Source organism: Nerophis lumbriciformis, linkage group LG21 (genome assembly GCF_033978685.3).
Source record: "Nerophis lumbriciformis linkage group LG21, RoL_Nlum_v2.1, whole genome shotgun sequence".
Taxonomy (NCBI): domain Eukaryota; kingdom Metazoa; phylum Chordata; class Actinopteri; order Syngnathiformes; family Syngnathidae; genus Nerophis; species Nerophis lumbriciformis.
In genome coordinates, this window is record NC_084568.2 from 34,671,111 (window position 1) to 34,688,831 (window position 17,721).

General features: G+C 39.7%; 1 protein-coding gene across 1 annotated transcript in view; it reads right to left on the reverse strand.

Annotated features, from left to right (window-relative positions):
• The window catches only part of csmd2 (CUB and Sushi multiple domains 2), an 828,472-nt gene that overhangs the window by 210,816 nt on the left and 599,935 nt on the right, over positions 1-17,721 (reverse strand). The window contains exons 37-39 of the mRNA XM_061982429.2: positions 15,375-15,471; positions 14,979-15,083; positions 10,992-11,110 (exon numbers count right to left, since the gene is read on the reverse strand). Of these exons, the coding sequence (XP_061838413.2) occupies positions 10,992-11,110; positions 14,979-15,083; positions 15,375-15,471 (321 nt within the window). The remainder of the gene's footprint in view (positions 1-10,991; positions 11,111-14,978; positions 15,084-15,374; positions 15,472-17,721) is intronic.

Below are 17,721 nucleotides of genomic sequence, written 5' to 3' on the forward strand. Positions count from 1 at the left end.
GATTAGTTTTAGTACAAAACAAGCATCAAATTAAACTCAAGTGGTTCAACGTCAGTAGTGTATTGACTAGCCAGGGAGTAGTCTTTGCCATTGAGCTGCACGTCTTATGTTGAGCCCTATAAAGTGTTAATACTGTAAGTATTGAATTAATTACACTCAGTGATTAGTTTTAGTACAAAACAAGCATCAAATTGAACTCGAGGTTTTCAACGTCAGTAGTGTATTGACTAGCCAGAGAATAGTCTTTGCCATTGAGCTGCAAGTCTTATGTTGAGCCCTATAAAGTGTTAATACTGTAAGTATTGAATTTATTACCCATGGTGATTAGTTTTAGTACAAAACAAGCATCAAATTAAACTCAAGTTGTTCAACGTCAGTAGTGTATAGGCTAGCCATGGAGTAGTATTTGCCATTAAGCTGCAAGTCTTATGTTGAGCCCTATAAAGTGTTAATACTGTAAGTATTGAACATATGGTGAGCCCTATAAAGTGTTAATACTGTAAGTATTGAATTTATTACCCATGGTGATTAGTTTTAGTACAAAACAAGCATCAAATTAAACTCAAGTTGTTCAACGTCAGTAGTGTATAGGCTAGCCAGGGAGTAGTCTTTGCCATTAAGCTGCAAGTCTTATGTTGAGCCCTATAAAGTGTTAATACTGTAAGTATTGAACTTATGGTGAGCCCTATAAAGTGTTAATACTGTAAGTATTGAATTTATTACCCATGGTGATTAGTTTTAGTACAAAACAAGCATCAAATTAAACTCAAGTTGTTCAACGTCAGTAGTATATTGACTAGCCAGGGAGTAGTCTTTGCCATTAAGCTGCAAGTCTTATGTTGAGCCCTATAAAGTGTTAATACTGTAAGTATTGAATTCATTACACTCAGTGATTAGTTTTAGTACAAAACAAGCATCAAATTAAACTCAAGTTGTTCAACGTCAGTAGTGTATAGGCTAGCCAGGGAGTAGTCTTTGCCATTAAGCTGCAAGTCTTATGTTGAGCCATATAAAGTGTTAATACTGTAAGTACTGAATTAATTACACTCAGTGATTAGTTTTAGTACAAAACAAGCATCAAATTAAACTCAAGTTGTTCAACGTCAGTAGTATATTGACTAGCCAGAGAGTAGTCTTTGCCATTGAGCTGCACGTCTTATGTTGAGCCCTATAAAGTGTTAATACTGTAAGTATTGAATTAATTACACTCAGTGATTAGTTTTAGTACAAAACAAGCATCAAATTAAACTCAAGTTGTTCAACGTCAGTAGTGTATAGGCTAGCCAGGGAGTAGTCTGCCATTAAGCTGCAAGTCTTATGGTGAGCCCTATAAAGTGTTAATACTGTAAGTATTGAATTAATTACACATGGTGATTAGTTTTAGTACAAAACAAGCATCAAATTAAACTCAAGGTTTTCAACGTCAGTAGTGTATTGACTAGCCAGGGAGTAGTCTTTGCCATTAAGCTGCAAGTCTTATGGTGAGCCCTATAAAGTGTTAATACTGTAAGTATTGAATTTATTACCCATGGTGATTAGTTTTAGTACAAAACAAGCATCAAATTAAACTCAAGTTGTTCAACGTCAGTAGTGTATAGGCTAGCCATGGAGTAGTATTTGCCATTAAGCTGCAAGTCTTATGTTGAGCCCTATAAAGTGTTAATACTGTAAGTATTGAACATATGGTGAGCCCTATAAAGTGTTAATACTGTAAGTATTGAATTTATTACCCATGGTGATTAGTTTTAGTACAAAACAAGCATCAAATTAAACTCAAGTTGTTCAACGTCAGTAGTGTATAGGCTAGCCAGGGAGTAGTCTTTGCCATTAAGCTGCAAGTCTTATGTTGAGCCCTATAAAGTGTTAATACTGTAAGTATTGAACTTATGGTGAGCCCTATAAAGTGTTAATACTGTAAGTATTGAATTTATTACCCATGGTGATTAGTTTTAGTACAAAACAAGCATCAAATTAAACTCAAGTTGTTCAACGTCAGTAGTATATTGACTAGCCAGGGAGTAGTCTTTGCCATTAAGCTGCAAGTCTTATGTTGAGCCCTATAAAGTGTTAATACTGTAAGTATTGAATTCATTACACTCAGTGATTAGTTTTAGTACAAAACAAGCATCAAATTAAACTCAAGTTGTTCAACGTCAGTAGTGTATAGGCTAGCCAGGGAGTAGTCTTTGCCATTAAGCTGCAAGTCTTATGTTGAGCCATATAAAGTGTTAATACTGTAAGTACTGAATTAATTACACTCAGTGATTAGTTTTAGTACAAAACAAGCATCAAATTAAACTCAAGTTGTTCAACGTCAGTAGTATATTGACTAGCCAGAGAGTAGTCTTTGCCATTGAGCTGCACGTCTTATGTTGAGCCCTATAAAGTGTTAATACTGTAAGTATTGAATTAATTACACTCAGTGATTAGTTTTAGTACAAAACAAGCATCAAATTAAACTCAAGTTGTTCAACGTCAGTAGTGTATAGGCTAGCCAGGGAGTAGTCTGCCATTAAGCTGCAAGTCTTATGGTGAGCCCTATAAAGTGTTAATACTGTAAGTATTGAATTAATTACACATGGTGATTAGTTTTAGTACAAAACAAGCATCAAATTAAACTCAAGGTTTTCAACGTCAGTAGTGTATTGACTAGCCAGGGAGTAGTCTTTGCCATTAAGCTGCAAGTCTTATGGTGAGCCCTATAAAGTGTTAATACTGTAAGTATTGAATTTATTACCCATGGTGATTAGTTTTAGTACAAAACAAGCATCAAATTAAACTCAAGTTGTTCAACGTCAGTAGTGTATAGGCTAGCCAGGGAGTAGTCTTTGCCATTGAGCTGCAAGTCTTATGTTGAGCCCTATAAAGTGTCAATACTGTAAGTATTGAATTAATTACACTCAGTGATTAGTTTTAGTACAAAACAAGCATCAAATTAAACTCAAGTTGTTCAACGTCAGTAGTGTATAGGCTAGCCAGGGAGTAGTATTTGCCATTAAGCTGCAAGTCTTATGTTGAGCCCTATAAAGTGTTAATACTGTAAGTATTGAACTTATGGTGAGCCCTATAAAGTGTTAATACTGTAAGTATTGAATTTATTACCCATGGTGATTAGTTTTAGTACAAAACAAGCATCAAATTAAACTCAAGTGGTTCAACGTCAGTAGTGTATTGACTAGCCAGGGAGTAGTCTTTGCCATTGAGCTGCAAGTCTTATGTTGAGCCCTATAAAGTGTTAATACTGTAAGTATTGAATTAACTACACTCAGTGATTAGTTTTAGTACAAAACAAGCATCAAATTAAACTCAAGTTGTTCAACGTCAGTAGTGTATAGGCTAGCCAGGGAGTAGTCTTTGCCATTAAGCTGCAAGTCTTATGGTGAGCCTTATAAAGTGTTAATACTGTAAGTATTGAATTTATTACCCATGGTAATTAGTTTTAGTACAAAACAAGCATCAAATTAAACTCAAGTTGTTCAACGTCAGTAGTGTATTGACTAGCCAGGGAGTAGTCTTTGCCATTGAGCTGCACGTCTTATGTTGAGCCCTATAAAGTGTTAATACTGTAAGTATTGAATTAATTACACTCAGTGATTAGTTTTAGTACAAAACAAGCATCAAATTAAACTCAAGGTTTTCAACGTCAGTAGTGTATTGACTAGCCAGGGAGTAGTCTTTGCCATTAAGCTGCAAGTCTTATGTTGAGCCCTATAAAGTGTTAATACTGTAAGTATTGAATTAACTACACTCAGTGATTAGTTTTAGTACAAAACAAGCATCAAATTAAACTCAAGTTGTTCAACGTCAGTAGTGTATAGGCTAGCCAGGGAGTAGTCTTTGCCATTGAGCTGCAAGTCTTATGTTGAGCCCTATAAAGTGTTAATACTGTAAGTATTGAATTAATTACACTCAGTGATTAGTTTTAGTACAAAACAAGCATCAAATTAAACTCAAGTTGTTCAACGTCAGTAGTGTATTGACTAGCCAGGGAGTAGTCTTTGCCATTGAGCTGCAAGTCTTATGTTGAGCCTTATAAAGTGTTAATACTGTAAGTATTGAACTTATGGTGAGCCCTATAAAGTGTTAATACTGTAAGTATTGAATTTATTACCCATGGTGATTAGTTTTAGTACAAAAAGCATCAAATTAAACTCAAGTGGTTCAACGTCAGTAGTGTATTGACTAGCCAGGGAGTAGTCTTTGCCATTAGGCTGCAAGTCTTATGGTGAGCCCTATAAAGTGTTAATACTGTAAGTATTGAATTTATTACCCATGGTTATTAGTTTTAGTACAAAACAAGCATCAAATTAAACTCAAGTTGTTCAACGTCAGTAGTGTATAGGCTAGCCAGGGAGTAGTCTTTGCCATTAAGCTGCAAGTCTTATGGTAAGCCCTATAAAGTGTTAATACTGTAAGTATTGAACTTATGGTGAGCCCTATAAAGTGTTAATACTGTAAGTATTGAATTTATTACACATGGTGATTAGTTTTATTACAAAACAAGCATCAAATTAAACTCAAGTTGTTCAACGTCAGTAGTATATTGACTAGCCAGGGAGTAGTCTTTGCCATTGAGCTGCAAGTCTTATGTTGAGCCCTATAAAGTGTTAATACTGTAAGTATTGAATTAACTACACTCAGTGATTAGTTTTAGTACAAAACAAGCATCAAATTAAACTCAAGTTGTTCAACGTCAGTAGTGTATAGGCTAGCCAGGGAGTAGTATTTGCCATTAAGCTGCAAGTCTTATGTTGAGCCATATAAAGTGTTAATACTGTAAGTACTGAATTAACTACACTCAGTGATTAGTTTTAGTACAAAACAAGCATCAAATTAAACTCAAGCTGTTCAACGTCAGTAGTGTATTGACTAGCCAGAGAGTAGTCTTTGCCATTGAGCTGCACGTCTTATGTTGAGCCCTATAAAGTGTTAATACTGTAAGTATTGAATTAATTACACTCAGTGATTAGTTTTAGTACAAAACAAGCATCAAATTAAACTCAAGGTTTTCAACGTCAGTAGTGTATTGACTAGCCAGGGAGTAGTCTTTGCCATTGAGCTGCACGTCTTATGTTGAGCCCTATAAAGTGTTAATACTGTACGTATTGAACTTATTACACACAGTTTCATTGTAATGTGCATCTTAGTTGTAGTAACATTTGGAGATCTTAAAAAACGCCATGTAAACCTGCTAATGCTAATCAGTAGCATGTATATGGCAAACTCTCACAGTTTGTGTTGCGTTTGCTTCAACGTCTGTTCCGGGGAGACCGTGGGCGAGGAGTCGGTGCCAGGGGAGAAGGGGCATCGATGTGAATGCCAAAATATTTAAATTTTGCTTGTTTTCTTGTAAGAATTATGAAATGTTTCACTTTTTTGATGACTTTGAGGTCGGATTGACACGACCCGGTCGTTCAGACTGCAACACCATCGGATTTATATCCACACCTTGGTCGGATTTTCAAAAATCCCACTGTTCACATGGACGTGAATAAATCAGATACATCATATCGCAAAAAAAAAAACCCGCAATGACCGAGCAATTTTCATCCAGTAAGATATTGGGTAACTAAATATGTAAATGTGTCTTAAGTGACAAAAAGCAAAAAGAAGGGGGATTTGTGACTGTATTGAAATAAAGGACGAATCAGAGGGAGGTAGGGCTCCGGGACCCATGGGGACCAATTAATGAATCTTTATATGAAATTTGACAGCAAAAATCCTTTTAACCCTTTCCTGCTCCATCACTGATAAAAATGTAATGGTAAAATGCAATTCATTCCCATTGATTAGTTTTAGTACAAAACATACAATAATAATAAATTCAAGTTTAAATGAGAAAAAGTTGAAGTGTGAAAATATACACTGCTATACATGCTGTACACTGACTACTCAAAATGATACCCAAGTTCCAATTGTATAGTATATTTTTATTTATATTTTCACAAATTACCTTTTGTGTCAACAATTTTGGAGAAATGTGTTTTGGCGCAACTGCAGCCTTTTTTAGATGAAAATAGCACTTTAGATCCATTTCAGTCTGGATACAAAGCTTTGCATAGTACTGAATCTGCACTTTTAAAGGTTTTTAATGACTTGCTTTTAATGTCTGATTCTGGCAGCTCTGCCATTTTAGTGCTTTTAGATCTTCCAGCTGCCTTTGACACAGTCCACCACACAATTCTTTGAGAGCGCCTGAGAGACTGTGTGGGTGTCAGGGGGACTGCATTAGAGTGGTTCAGATCCGACCTGTCAGAGAGGTCCTTCTCTGTCAGGCTGGGGGACGCCACCTCTTTTTCTGCTCCGCTTTACTGTGGTGTCCCCCAGGGATCTATTCTAGGTCCCATCCTGTTTTCACTATACCTTCTCCCTCTTGTAGAGATTTTTAAGAGGCATGGAGTGTTCTATCACTTTAATGCAGATGACTGCCAAATTTATATGCCAATTTCAAAAGGCCACGGTCCCCTGACACCCCTTCTCAACTGTCTATGCCACGTCAAGGCTTGGTTAGCCCAGAATTTTTTAATAATGAATGAGGGAAAAACGGAAATTTCAGTTTTTGGTCCGGCCCTCACTGACTTGGGACCATTGCAAAATGATGTGCGTCCCAAAGTTACCAGCCTTGGCGTCACTATAGACTAGGGATGTCCCGATCCGATATTTGGATCGGATCGGCCGCCGAAATTCGCAAAAAAATGCGTATCGGCAAGGCATGGGAAAATGCCGATCCAGATCCAGTTTTAAAAAAAACCTCCGGTCCGTGTTTTCCAACGCACCGATTTAAATAATACATTCCACTTTTCTGCGGTTCCCTAAGCTCCATTCCGCATTTTCCAGCACACCTTCAACACATCCACAGGTCTGTAGATTTTAACGCAGTTGCTTTTAACTGCTGGCATTACACGACAGGCTCTTCTCACTCTTTCCTGTGTCTCCCTCTCACAGACAGCAAGCGCACCTTCTTACACACGTCACATACTGTCACGACATACGTCACATACTGTCACGTCATACGTCACATACGTATACGCCCTCTCCCAGCAGAGAGCGAGGTAGCAGCATGGCTAGCGTTAGCTGTGATGCTAGCGCAGCTGCTAAGGTGCGCCCCTGCTCAAGCGTCCTCTGCGCACGGCAAATCTATGCCACGCACAAAATCAAATAAAAAAATAAGCGCATAACAATTTTCGACACACGGACACGACAGAGAAAACAGTTTTCGTCATCATTGTTCAAATATTGTAAGGTCTGTCGAGACGCTTATCTCCATTCGGTGCCACACGTCCACACCATCAAAATGCAGAGGCAAACATTTCCACATCAACACCGTATGAAAAAAATTTGTGATTTTTTTAGTTGTGATTTCCTTCTCTGCATGAAAGTTTAAAAGTAGCATATATTAATGCAGTATGAAGAAGAATGTTTTAATGTAGACATGCAAGCCTTGAAAGAAAATGTTGAAAATCAAGACTACATTTCCTGCAAATGGGTGCATTTCTATCCTATATTTTAACTTTAGATTTATTCTCATATCAAACTCTTTTAGTTGTCTTTTTGACACTTACATCAGGCGCCCCCCTCCACACCCTGGATTATAAATAATGTAAATAATTCAATGTGATTATCTTGTGTGATGACTGTATTATGATGATAGTATATATCTGATAGTATATATCTGTATCATGAATCAATTTAAGTGGACCCCGACTTAAACAAGTTGAAAAACTTATTGGGGTGTTACCATTTAGTGGTCAATTGTACGGAATATGTACTTCACTGTGCAACCTACTAATAAAAGTCTCAATCAATCAATCAAAACACATAGAATCATCATACTGCTGTGATTATATGCATCAAGTGTTCATTCAAGGCTAAGGCAAAATATCGAGATATATATTGTGTATCGCAATATGGCCTTAAAATATCGCAATATTTAAAAAAGGCCATATCGCCCAGCCCTAGTTCAATGATGCCATCTCTGTTTGTCATGTACAATTTTGTCTATTTTGTGTTTATCCTTGAATAAACAGGTCAGTTTCTTGTTACCAACCATTGTGTATTATTCAAACTCCCCTAATTCAGCTGGCTAGTTGTTATCAAGAGTACTAAAACCCTTTTCAACATGATTCTGACAACTAAGTAGGGTAAATAACTTTAAACTTTAATACATGCTCGGATAGGCCAGTATCGGTCAGTATCGGATCGGAAGTGCAAAAACCTGGATCGGGACATCCCTACTATAGACAGTGATTTTAAACTTGACAAACAAGTCAATGGCGTTTTAAAATCGTGTTTTTATCATCTTCGTCTTTTAGTAAAGGTAAAACCGTTTTTATCTTTTAACCTTTTTGAACAAGTCGTGCATGTTTTTATTTCAAGTGGCCTGGACTACTGCAATGCACTTTATGCTGGCATTAGCCAAAAAGCTCTCCCCCGGTTGCAGTTAGTCCAGAACGCGGCAGCAGGACTTTTAACAGGGGCCAGGAAACGCCAGCATATAACCCCAATTCTTCAGACTTTGCACTGGCTCCCTGTTCATTTTAGAATTTATTTTAAAACCTTGCTGTTTGTTTTTAAAGCTTTACATGGACTGGCAGCTCAGTATATCTCGGACCTCATCCAAATTTACACTCCTGCGCGCGCTCTGAGGTCCGAGAGCCAGCTCCAGCTCGTGGTGCCCAAGACCAGACTTAAATCCAGGGGAGACAGGGCCTTCTCTGGAACACTCTGCCCCTCCATGTTCAAACTGCTCCCACAGTGGAGTGTTTTAAGTCTCCACTTTTATTCTCTGGCTTTTAACACTACGTGAGTTGTGTGGTCCTCTGTGTTTTTAAAATGCTCATTTCTATTTACTGTTTTAATTGGTTTTACCCTTTAAAATCGTTTTTAATCATATTTATTTTTATATTGTTTTTTTATTGGTTTTATATTTATTTATTTTTTGTTTTTATTCAGTCATTGGTGAAGCTAAGGATAACATTTGAATATTGTTTTTAACAGTGAAGTGCAGTCACTAGAGGCAGGTGAGGCCGGGCCTCACCTGCCATCATGGAAAGAAAAAAAATGTAAAAAGATTTTTTTTAAATTAAATTGTTATATGTATCCAGTGATTATACTATAAAGTTATTTTCCATTTAACTTCACCCGTTTTAGATTATTTTTATTTAAAATCGCTGAATTTTCACATTTGCCGTTCAAATACTGAGAAGAGACGGTGCGGTGATCAGCAGCCAGTTGAGGCACGTCACTGCATTGTGCCTCAACATGGATTGCGGACTCGGCTAACTGCTGGCCTGCTGTGCAGTGAGACTGTATTGCTATATGAATTATATTATACATTTCTATAGTTTAGTTAGCTGAGGTATATAATGTACAGTGTATTTTGTCAACAACTGTATGTGTGTAAAGTATTTCTTGTGCTGAGCGATCATAAAACGGCTGCAAAAGACACACTGGCTGAGGCTCGCCTCCTGCACCCCCGCTGTAGAATGCACGGCAACCCCTGACGGGAGTGTTATATCAACTAAAGCCCACACTTAAACTTTCCACGTGCAAGATTGAATCTATTTAAAAAAGTTATTTCATAAGAAGCCAAACAGTGCAAGAACAATAATGTTCGTGTTGGAGGAGTTGTGAATGACTGCAGGGCCACAACATTAGGTACACCTGCAGACTGCAGGTGGACCTAATTCACAACTCCTCCAACACGAACATTATTGTTTTTGCACTTTTTGGCTTCTTATTAAATAACTTTTGTAACCTATTTTTATGGGCTTTCCTCTTTGTGATGTTAAGTTCCTGTTATGTGCTGTTATACAGTATATGCCTTGAGCTCTTATTTTGAAGGCGCTAAGAGCGGAAGTGACGACACGTTGGAGTGGAGCGGAAGTTTTTGAAAGAATGTAAATAAAGTGGTCCTCGTGTAAACTGGAGCCTCCGTGTTTGTTATTTTGTAGTTTCATACAGTATCGGCGACATTTATAAACCCTCGGTTACACTTTTTTTAAATAGATTCAATCTTGCACGTGGAAAGTTTAAGTGAGGGCTTTAGTTGATATAACACTCTCGTCAGCACAACAGCGGCTCATGGACTTAATAATAATAATAATAACTGGGATTTATATAGCGCTTTTCTAAGTACCCAAAGTCGCTTTACATGTGGAACCCATCATTCATTCACACCTATCATTCATCATTCAGTTCACCGGTGTGAGTGGCACCGGGGGCAAAGGGTGAAGTGTCCCGCCCAAGGACACAACGGCAGCGATTTTTGGATGGAAGAGGCGGGGAGCGAACTTGCAACCCTCAGGTTTCTGGCACGGTTGCTCTACCCACTACGCCATGCCGACTTATTTTATATGTAAAGGTAAGACCATAATAACGTTTTTTTTAATTAAATGTGCTTTTTTGTGTGCTACAGTTTGTATGTGTAAAGTTAAAGTTAAGTTAAAGTACCAATGATTGTCACACACACACTAGGTGTAATGAAATTTGTCCTCTGCATTTGACCCATCCCCTTGATCACCCCCTGGGAGGTGAGGGGAGCAGTGGGCAGCAGCGGCGCCGCGCCCGGGAATCATTTTTGGTGATTTAACCCCAAATTCCAAGCCTTGATGCTGAGTGCCAAGCAGGGAAGAATGCTGGTATGAGCTTTTAAACATAACCCGTTAACTGCTGCCAATCAAATGGTGAATAAGATACTCTTTAGGGTTCATATGTTTGTAAATCTGACTGTGACGAAGTCAGTGCCTCACCAGCCATCAACCTCACCGCACGTCACTGATTTTTAATATTGTTGTGCAGCACTTTGGAAACATTTTTGTTGTTTAAATGTGCTATATAAATAAAGTGGATTGGATATTTTCCATTGATAATATATTCTGTCATTAGAAAAAACACAAGGATGTGAGGGATTTACTTTACTCCCTTTTGTGAGATCCAGTACATGTTTTACATGGTTAACATTTTCTTTGTTATTATTTGGATGATTTTACCTGCAGAGTGTATCCAGGTTCACACTGAAAGGACACCACGTTGTTCATCTGAAGACGCTCCCCGACCTTGATGCCGTTCATAGGAACCACTGGTTCAGGACAGTTGGTGAGAGACACCGCTGAGAGGAAAAGAAATGTTATCTTAGAAAATAAAAAGACGTTTCTGAGCAGAAGTGAAATAAAACCTTTTATAAGCATCCGAATGACCTGCAGTTAGTCTTCAAATGATTTCATAATTCTCTCACAGGTGTTGGGGAGTTCCATAAATAATGAGTACTGTAACTTCTGGCCTTTTTTCCCCTACGCTTTTAACCCTGCGGCTTATAAAACGGCGCAGGCTAATGCATGGATTTGTCTCTGCTGAGTTCAATAGTTGTCATTAAACCCAAGTAGAAACATTAAAACTATGTTATTGTGTGTGCTATGGCGCCATCTTTTGGACAAGTTTTCTCACTGCATGTGTTGACGGTTGAAAACTCACTTCCTGTTTTAATGCCTTGAACCGGAAGTAAAACCGCCCATAGCGTTTCTACTCGTATGGATTTTTACAGGAGGTTTTACAATATAACTAAAACAATTGTTTCTTACTAAACCGTGCCATGTGTGATGTTTGCAGGAGGTTTTTTTTTAACTTCTTAAGGCCCAAGCTGCTTTTTTTACATGCTTTTTTTATTTATCTTTGCTATTTGGGCTTATTGGACCCTAATTAGAATAAAAACTAAGAATCATATTTTGATATGATGCACTTAGTCCATAAGTACACAAACGTGTACTTCATGTTTAGTGACATGCTAATTCTTATTTTTACACTTTTTTTTTCCAAATTCCATTGTATGTTATACTCTTCTGACACCACCAGATGACAGTATAAGTGTCCACATAAGTGGCCATAAAACCCCAATTCAGTAGTGTACACAATTTTGGAAATAAGAGCTAAAAGGTGCTGTCCACGCATGTGGCCACTAAGCCTTTAGAGGTGCATATTTGTATCTGCTATCGTAATGTAATAAAGCGAGCGTTGTTAGCCTTAGCTAACATGTTTACGAGTGTATGTGTTCGTATTATTTACTTACGATTGCATTATTTTTGCGTTGTTCCAGTTCCACAAATTCCCTTAGTAAAGTCACTAAAACGTCACCGTGAGTCTGTTTAGCTGATTGGAGAGCTAGCTTCAGCAGCTAGTTCAGTTTCAGTTTATTTGGAACATGCATACGATACAATGTAACGCGTCACATATTTCCAGATGTTTCGTTGCAGCACGTCCGAAAAGGAGTAGGAAGAAGCTGAGCTTATTTAGTCCTGCCCATTTCCTACCATAGCAATTTTATCCCATTTTCTTCTTCTCTGTAACAGAACAGTGAATAAATGATAAATACATAATATACCATAGTAAGTAAACAAATATTAAATAGTGGGTCCATGACGACGACTTCCGTTTTGTTTGATCAGCCGTTTTACTGCTGTTTGGAAACAACTAAAGGTATGTACATAAACAAACGTAAATATTTATGAGTAAATAACTACAGATGTCGGACTGCCGATATTATCGGCCGATAAATGCTTTAAAATGTAATATCGGAAATTATCGGTATCGGTTTCAAAAAGTAAAATGTATGACTTTTTAAAACGCCGCTGTGTACACGGACGTAGGGAGAAGTACAGAGCAGTTGCGTCTCCCAGTCGTACTTGCCAACCCTCCCGATTTTCCCGGGAGACTCCCGAATTTCAGTGCCCCTCCCAAAAATCTCCCGGGGCAACCATTCTCCCGAATTTCTCCCGATTTGCACCCAGACAACAATATTGGGGGCGTGCCTTAAAGGCACTGCCTTTGCGTGCCGGCCTAATCACATAATATCTACGTTTTTTTCACACACACAAGTGAATGCAAGTCATACTTGGTCAACAGCCATACAGGTCACACTGAGGGTGGCCGTATAAGCAACTTTAACACAGTTACAAATATGCGCCACACTGTGAACCCACACCAAACAAGAATGACAACATACATTTCGGGTGAACATCCGCACCGTAACACAACATAAACACAACAGAACAAATACCCAGAAACCCTTGCAGCGCTAACTCTTCCGGGACGCTACAATATACACCCCCCTCCCCCAACTCAACCTCCTCATGCTCTCTCAGGGAGAGCATGTCCCAAATTCCAAGCTGCTGTTTTGAGGCATGTTAAAAAAAATAATGCACTTTGTGACTTCAATAATAAATATGGCAGTGCCATGTTGGCATTTTTTTTTTTACATAACTTTGGTTGATTTATTTTGGAAAACCTCGTTACATTGTTTAATGCATCCAGCGGGGCATCACAACAAAATTAGGCATAATAATGTGTTAATTCCATGACTGTATATATTGCATACTTGCCAACCCTCCCGGATTTTCCGGGAGACTACCGAAATTCAGCGCCTCTCCCGAAAACCTCCCGGGACAAATTTTCTCCAGAAAATCTCCCGAAATTCAGGCGGAGCTGGATGCCACGCGCCCTCCAGCTCCATGCGGACCTGAGTCCGCTTTCCCACAATATAAACAGTGTGCCTGCCCAATCACATTATAACTGTAGAATGATCGAGGGCGAGTTCTTGGTTTCTTATGTGGGTTTATTGTTAGGCAGTTTCGTTAATGTCCTCCCAGCGCGGTAACAACACACAACAACAGCAGTCACGTTTTTGTCTACCGTAAAGCAGTTCGTCTGCCGTAAACAGCAATGTTGTGACACTCTTAAACAGGACAATACTGCCATCTATAACATCAATAACAAATACGGCTTTTAGAGAGTGCAGTGCACAACTGCGCACACAACAAGGAGACGAAGCAGAAGAACGAGGAAGATACAGCCATGGCGACGCCGATGACGAGTAAGATGAAGAAATACGCTTTGTTGCACCTTTCCTGCCTGAGTGCGGCGATTAGTTGCAAATCTTGCTTTATTGATTGCTTGCACACAGCCAATCCAACACAAAACAAACTAGTCCCGCCCGCACTCACGCTACCGCTCCCTCTCTTCTCTCGCCCACACACTCACTGACGTCACTCACCTCACATGCTCCCCTATTAAAGGGCCACACACACACACACACACGCTACCCTCATAACAGCTTGTAAGTTCCAAGCCGCAGCTGCGATTGGACCTGGATAGCCTCCGGGAAGAAGTAGTGGACTACCAAGTTGCTTGGCACTGAAGATCTTCCTCAGGAAGCAAAGATTGACCGGTTTTGGGCCATGTTAGGGAGAGATGGAAGATTCCAGACTCTAATGCATTTGATGAAAGCACTTTTGAGCGTGCCACACAGCAATGCATCATCAGAGAGGGTGTTCAGCATGGTTCGAAAAATAGTGACAGAGAATAGAACAAGGACGGACAATTCAACCCTTAACTCAACAATGAGTAGATGAGTGTTATGTGTGTGTATATGTGTAAATAAATGAACACTGAAATTCAAGTATTTTTTTAATTTATATATACATATATATATAATAAAATAAATATATATATATATATATATATATATATATATATATATATATATATATAGCTAGAATTCACTGAAAGTCAAGTATTTCTTAGATATATATATATATATATATATATCTAAGAAATACTTGACTTGGTGAATTCTAGCTGTAAATATACTCCTCCCCTCTTAACAACGCCCCCGCCCCAACCACGCCCCCCACCCTACCCCCGACCACGCCCACCCCACCCCCCTCCCGAAATCGGAGGTCTCAAGGTTGGCAAGTATGATATATCGGTATCGGTTGATATCGGTATCGGTAATTAAGAGTTGGACAATATCGGAATATCTGCAAAAAAGCCATTATCGGACATCTCTATAAATAACTAATTTTACAACGTGTATATCTGCGGCTTATAGTCTGGTGCGACTTATATATGGACATATATTTTTTCTACTGAAATTGAGTGGGTGCAGCTTACAAAGCGGTGCGCTCTATGGTCCGGAAAACACTTACTTTTGTACTCCAGCCTGAATCCAGCGGCGGACACGCTGATATCGGAGAAAAAGTGCAGGTAGAGTTGGTTGGACGTACTGTTGAGGAGAGCTGGAACCGTAGTGCCTGGGGGGGGGGAGATTAATAGTAGCGCTTAGTGATGCTATCTCTGGCGTGGGCTGACCATGACTAACTGTGCGAGCTACTGATAAATAGCTACCAGGCTTTGCTTCGGAGCATTTGCATTTGGTTCAATTCTCGGAAAAAAACAAAACAACAACCTCTTGCTAAGAAAGGGAAAGGAAGCAAAAATACAAGGAAGGTGTTTGTGAGGAGGATAGCAGTCAGGTCTTGCTGTTGACACCTGGATTCCAACAGCACATGGGACACATGTATGGTGAGATATCACTCGGGTACCTGAGAAACTGCCCAGCATGGTGTCAGTGTTGTCACCCCCGTCAAACACCTCCAACGAGTCCCAGTTCTGTTCTGTGACAAAGCTGATGACCTGGATCTGAGAGAAGGAGCACAGGGGGGAAGATGACACTCATTGGATGGTGAAGGGAACATTGTCAGCCTTGAAAGAGGAGAGCATAAGATACAATGGATGCTTTTTGACTGAGTGATTGATAGGATGCATGTATATGTAATAGTTGCTGAGGACAAGACAAACACTGTAAGAATAGGCTAGGCAATGCAATTATATTTACAGTCGTGGTCAGAAGTGTACATACACTTGTAAAGAACATCATGTCATGGCTGTCTTGAGTTTCCAATCATTTCTACAACTCTTTATTTTCCACTGGTTATAACACTGGTTTACATATGTAAACCATATGTACATATACATACATATGTAAACCAGTGTTATACACTGGTTTACATATAAACCAGTGTATAACACTGGTTTATATGTAAACCAGTGTATAACACTGGTTTGTATGTAAACCAGTGTTATATCCTGAATTCCTGGCAGTCTCTACACTGGTCTACATATAAACCAGTGTTATATCCTGAATTCCTGGCAGTCTCTAGTCAAATCAAATCAAATCAACTTTATTTATAGAGCACATTTAAAATTTACCACAGGGGTAGCCAAAGTGCTGTACAATGAACAGGTTAAAAGATAAAACGAGTACCGAGCAAACACAACACAATACAAACAGAACACGATAAAAAATAAATAATTAAAATAGAATTAATAAAAACATAAAAACATAAAAACAGGATCACAGCAGGTGTATTATGGGGCGCCATTTCAGGATGGATATCACTCAGTGTTAAAAGCCATGGAATAAAAGTATGTTTTTAAGAGAGATTTAAAAACAGGAAGAGAGGAGGCTTGTCTAACACTCAGGGGTAGGTCGTTCCAGAGCTTGGGAGCAGCAACGGCAAAAGCTCTGTCACCTCTAAGCTTCAGCCTTGTGTCAGGGACCGTCAACAGCAGCTGATCGGCTGATCTTAAGGATCGGGTGGGGCAGTAAGGCTGAAGGAGGTCGGAGAGATAGGTTGGCGCGAGGTTGTTTAGACATTTAAAAACAAATAAAAGGAGTTTAAAATGTATTCGGTAACGCACAGGGAGCCAGTGAAGGGACGCTAAAATAGGGGTGATGTGCTCACGTCTGCGGGTCTGTGTTAGCAGACGAGCAGCAGAGTTCTGCACGAGCTGCAGGCGGGCGAGGGAGGCCTGGCTAATGCCAACATACAGGGCATTGCAGTAGTCAAGACGAGTCGAGATAAAAGCGTGGATTAATTTCTCAAGATCATGTCTTGATAGAAGCGGTTTCACTTTCGCTATTTGGCGTAATTGATAAAAGCTTTTTTGAACGACGCTGCTGATTTGTTTTTCGAATTTAAAATCTGAGTCAAACTTTACCCCCAGGTTTGTGACAGAGTCGCTGAGATACGGGGTCAGAGTGCCGAGGTCAACGTTGGGGGAGGGAGAGCGACTTGGACCGAACAAGTCTAGTATAGTGGGTTCTTCAGACCACCACAGACTGCCAGGAATTCAGGATATAACACTGGTTTATTTTACTTAATGGTGCAAAGTCTTTTGCTTTTCAGCACAGTGTCTTTTCTGCGTCCGTGTCTCTCGGCAGCACCCCCCAACTCCAACAACTCGTTTCCTCACGGCCGCTGTTAATAAAGGCGACAGGTGATTAGATAACCAGGCCCACCTGGGCCATCTACACACCTGTAAGTAGGCCGGTCCTGACACACTCCGTTCCGCGGCAGGCCCGCGGGCCACGCCCCCCTCCACGCTCATTTCGCAAAGTTACTGGTACAACATCACGGCCAGGCACTCGTTGCCGAGTGTACGTTCCTTTCGCCCCGGAATAACTACCATTGGTCATTGTTGTGTCGGAAAGAAGACAAGACTGTTGGGAAATTGTTGATCATCTCTGCCAGGAATTCAGGATATAACACTGGTTTACATATAAACCAGTGTTATATCCTGAATTCCTGGCAGTCTCTAGTGGGTTCTTCAGACCACCACAGACTGCCAGGAATTCAGGATATAACACTGGTTTATTTTACTTAATGGTGCAAAGTCTTTTGCTTTTCAGCACAGTGTCTTTTCTGCGTCCGTGTCTCTCGGCAGCACCCCCCAACTCCAACAACTCGTTTCCTCACGGCCGCTGCTAATAAAGGCGACAGGTGATTAGATAACCAGGCCCACCTGGGCCATCTACGCACCTGTCGCTGTCTTCGAGGCCGGTCCTGACACACCCCGTTCCGCGGCAGGCCCGCGGGCCACGCCCCC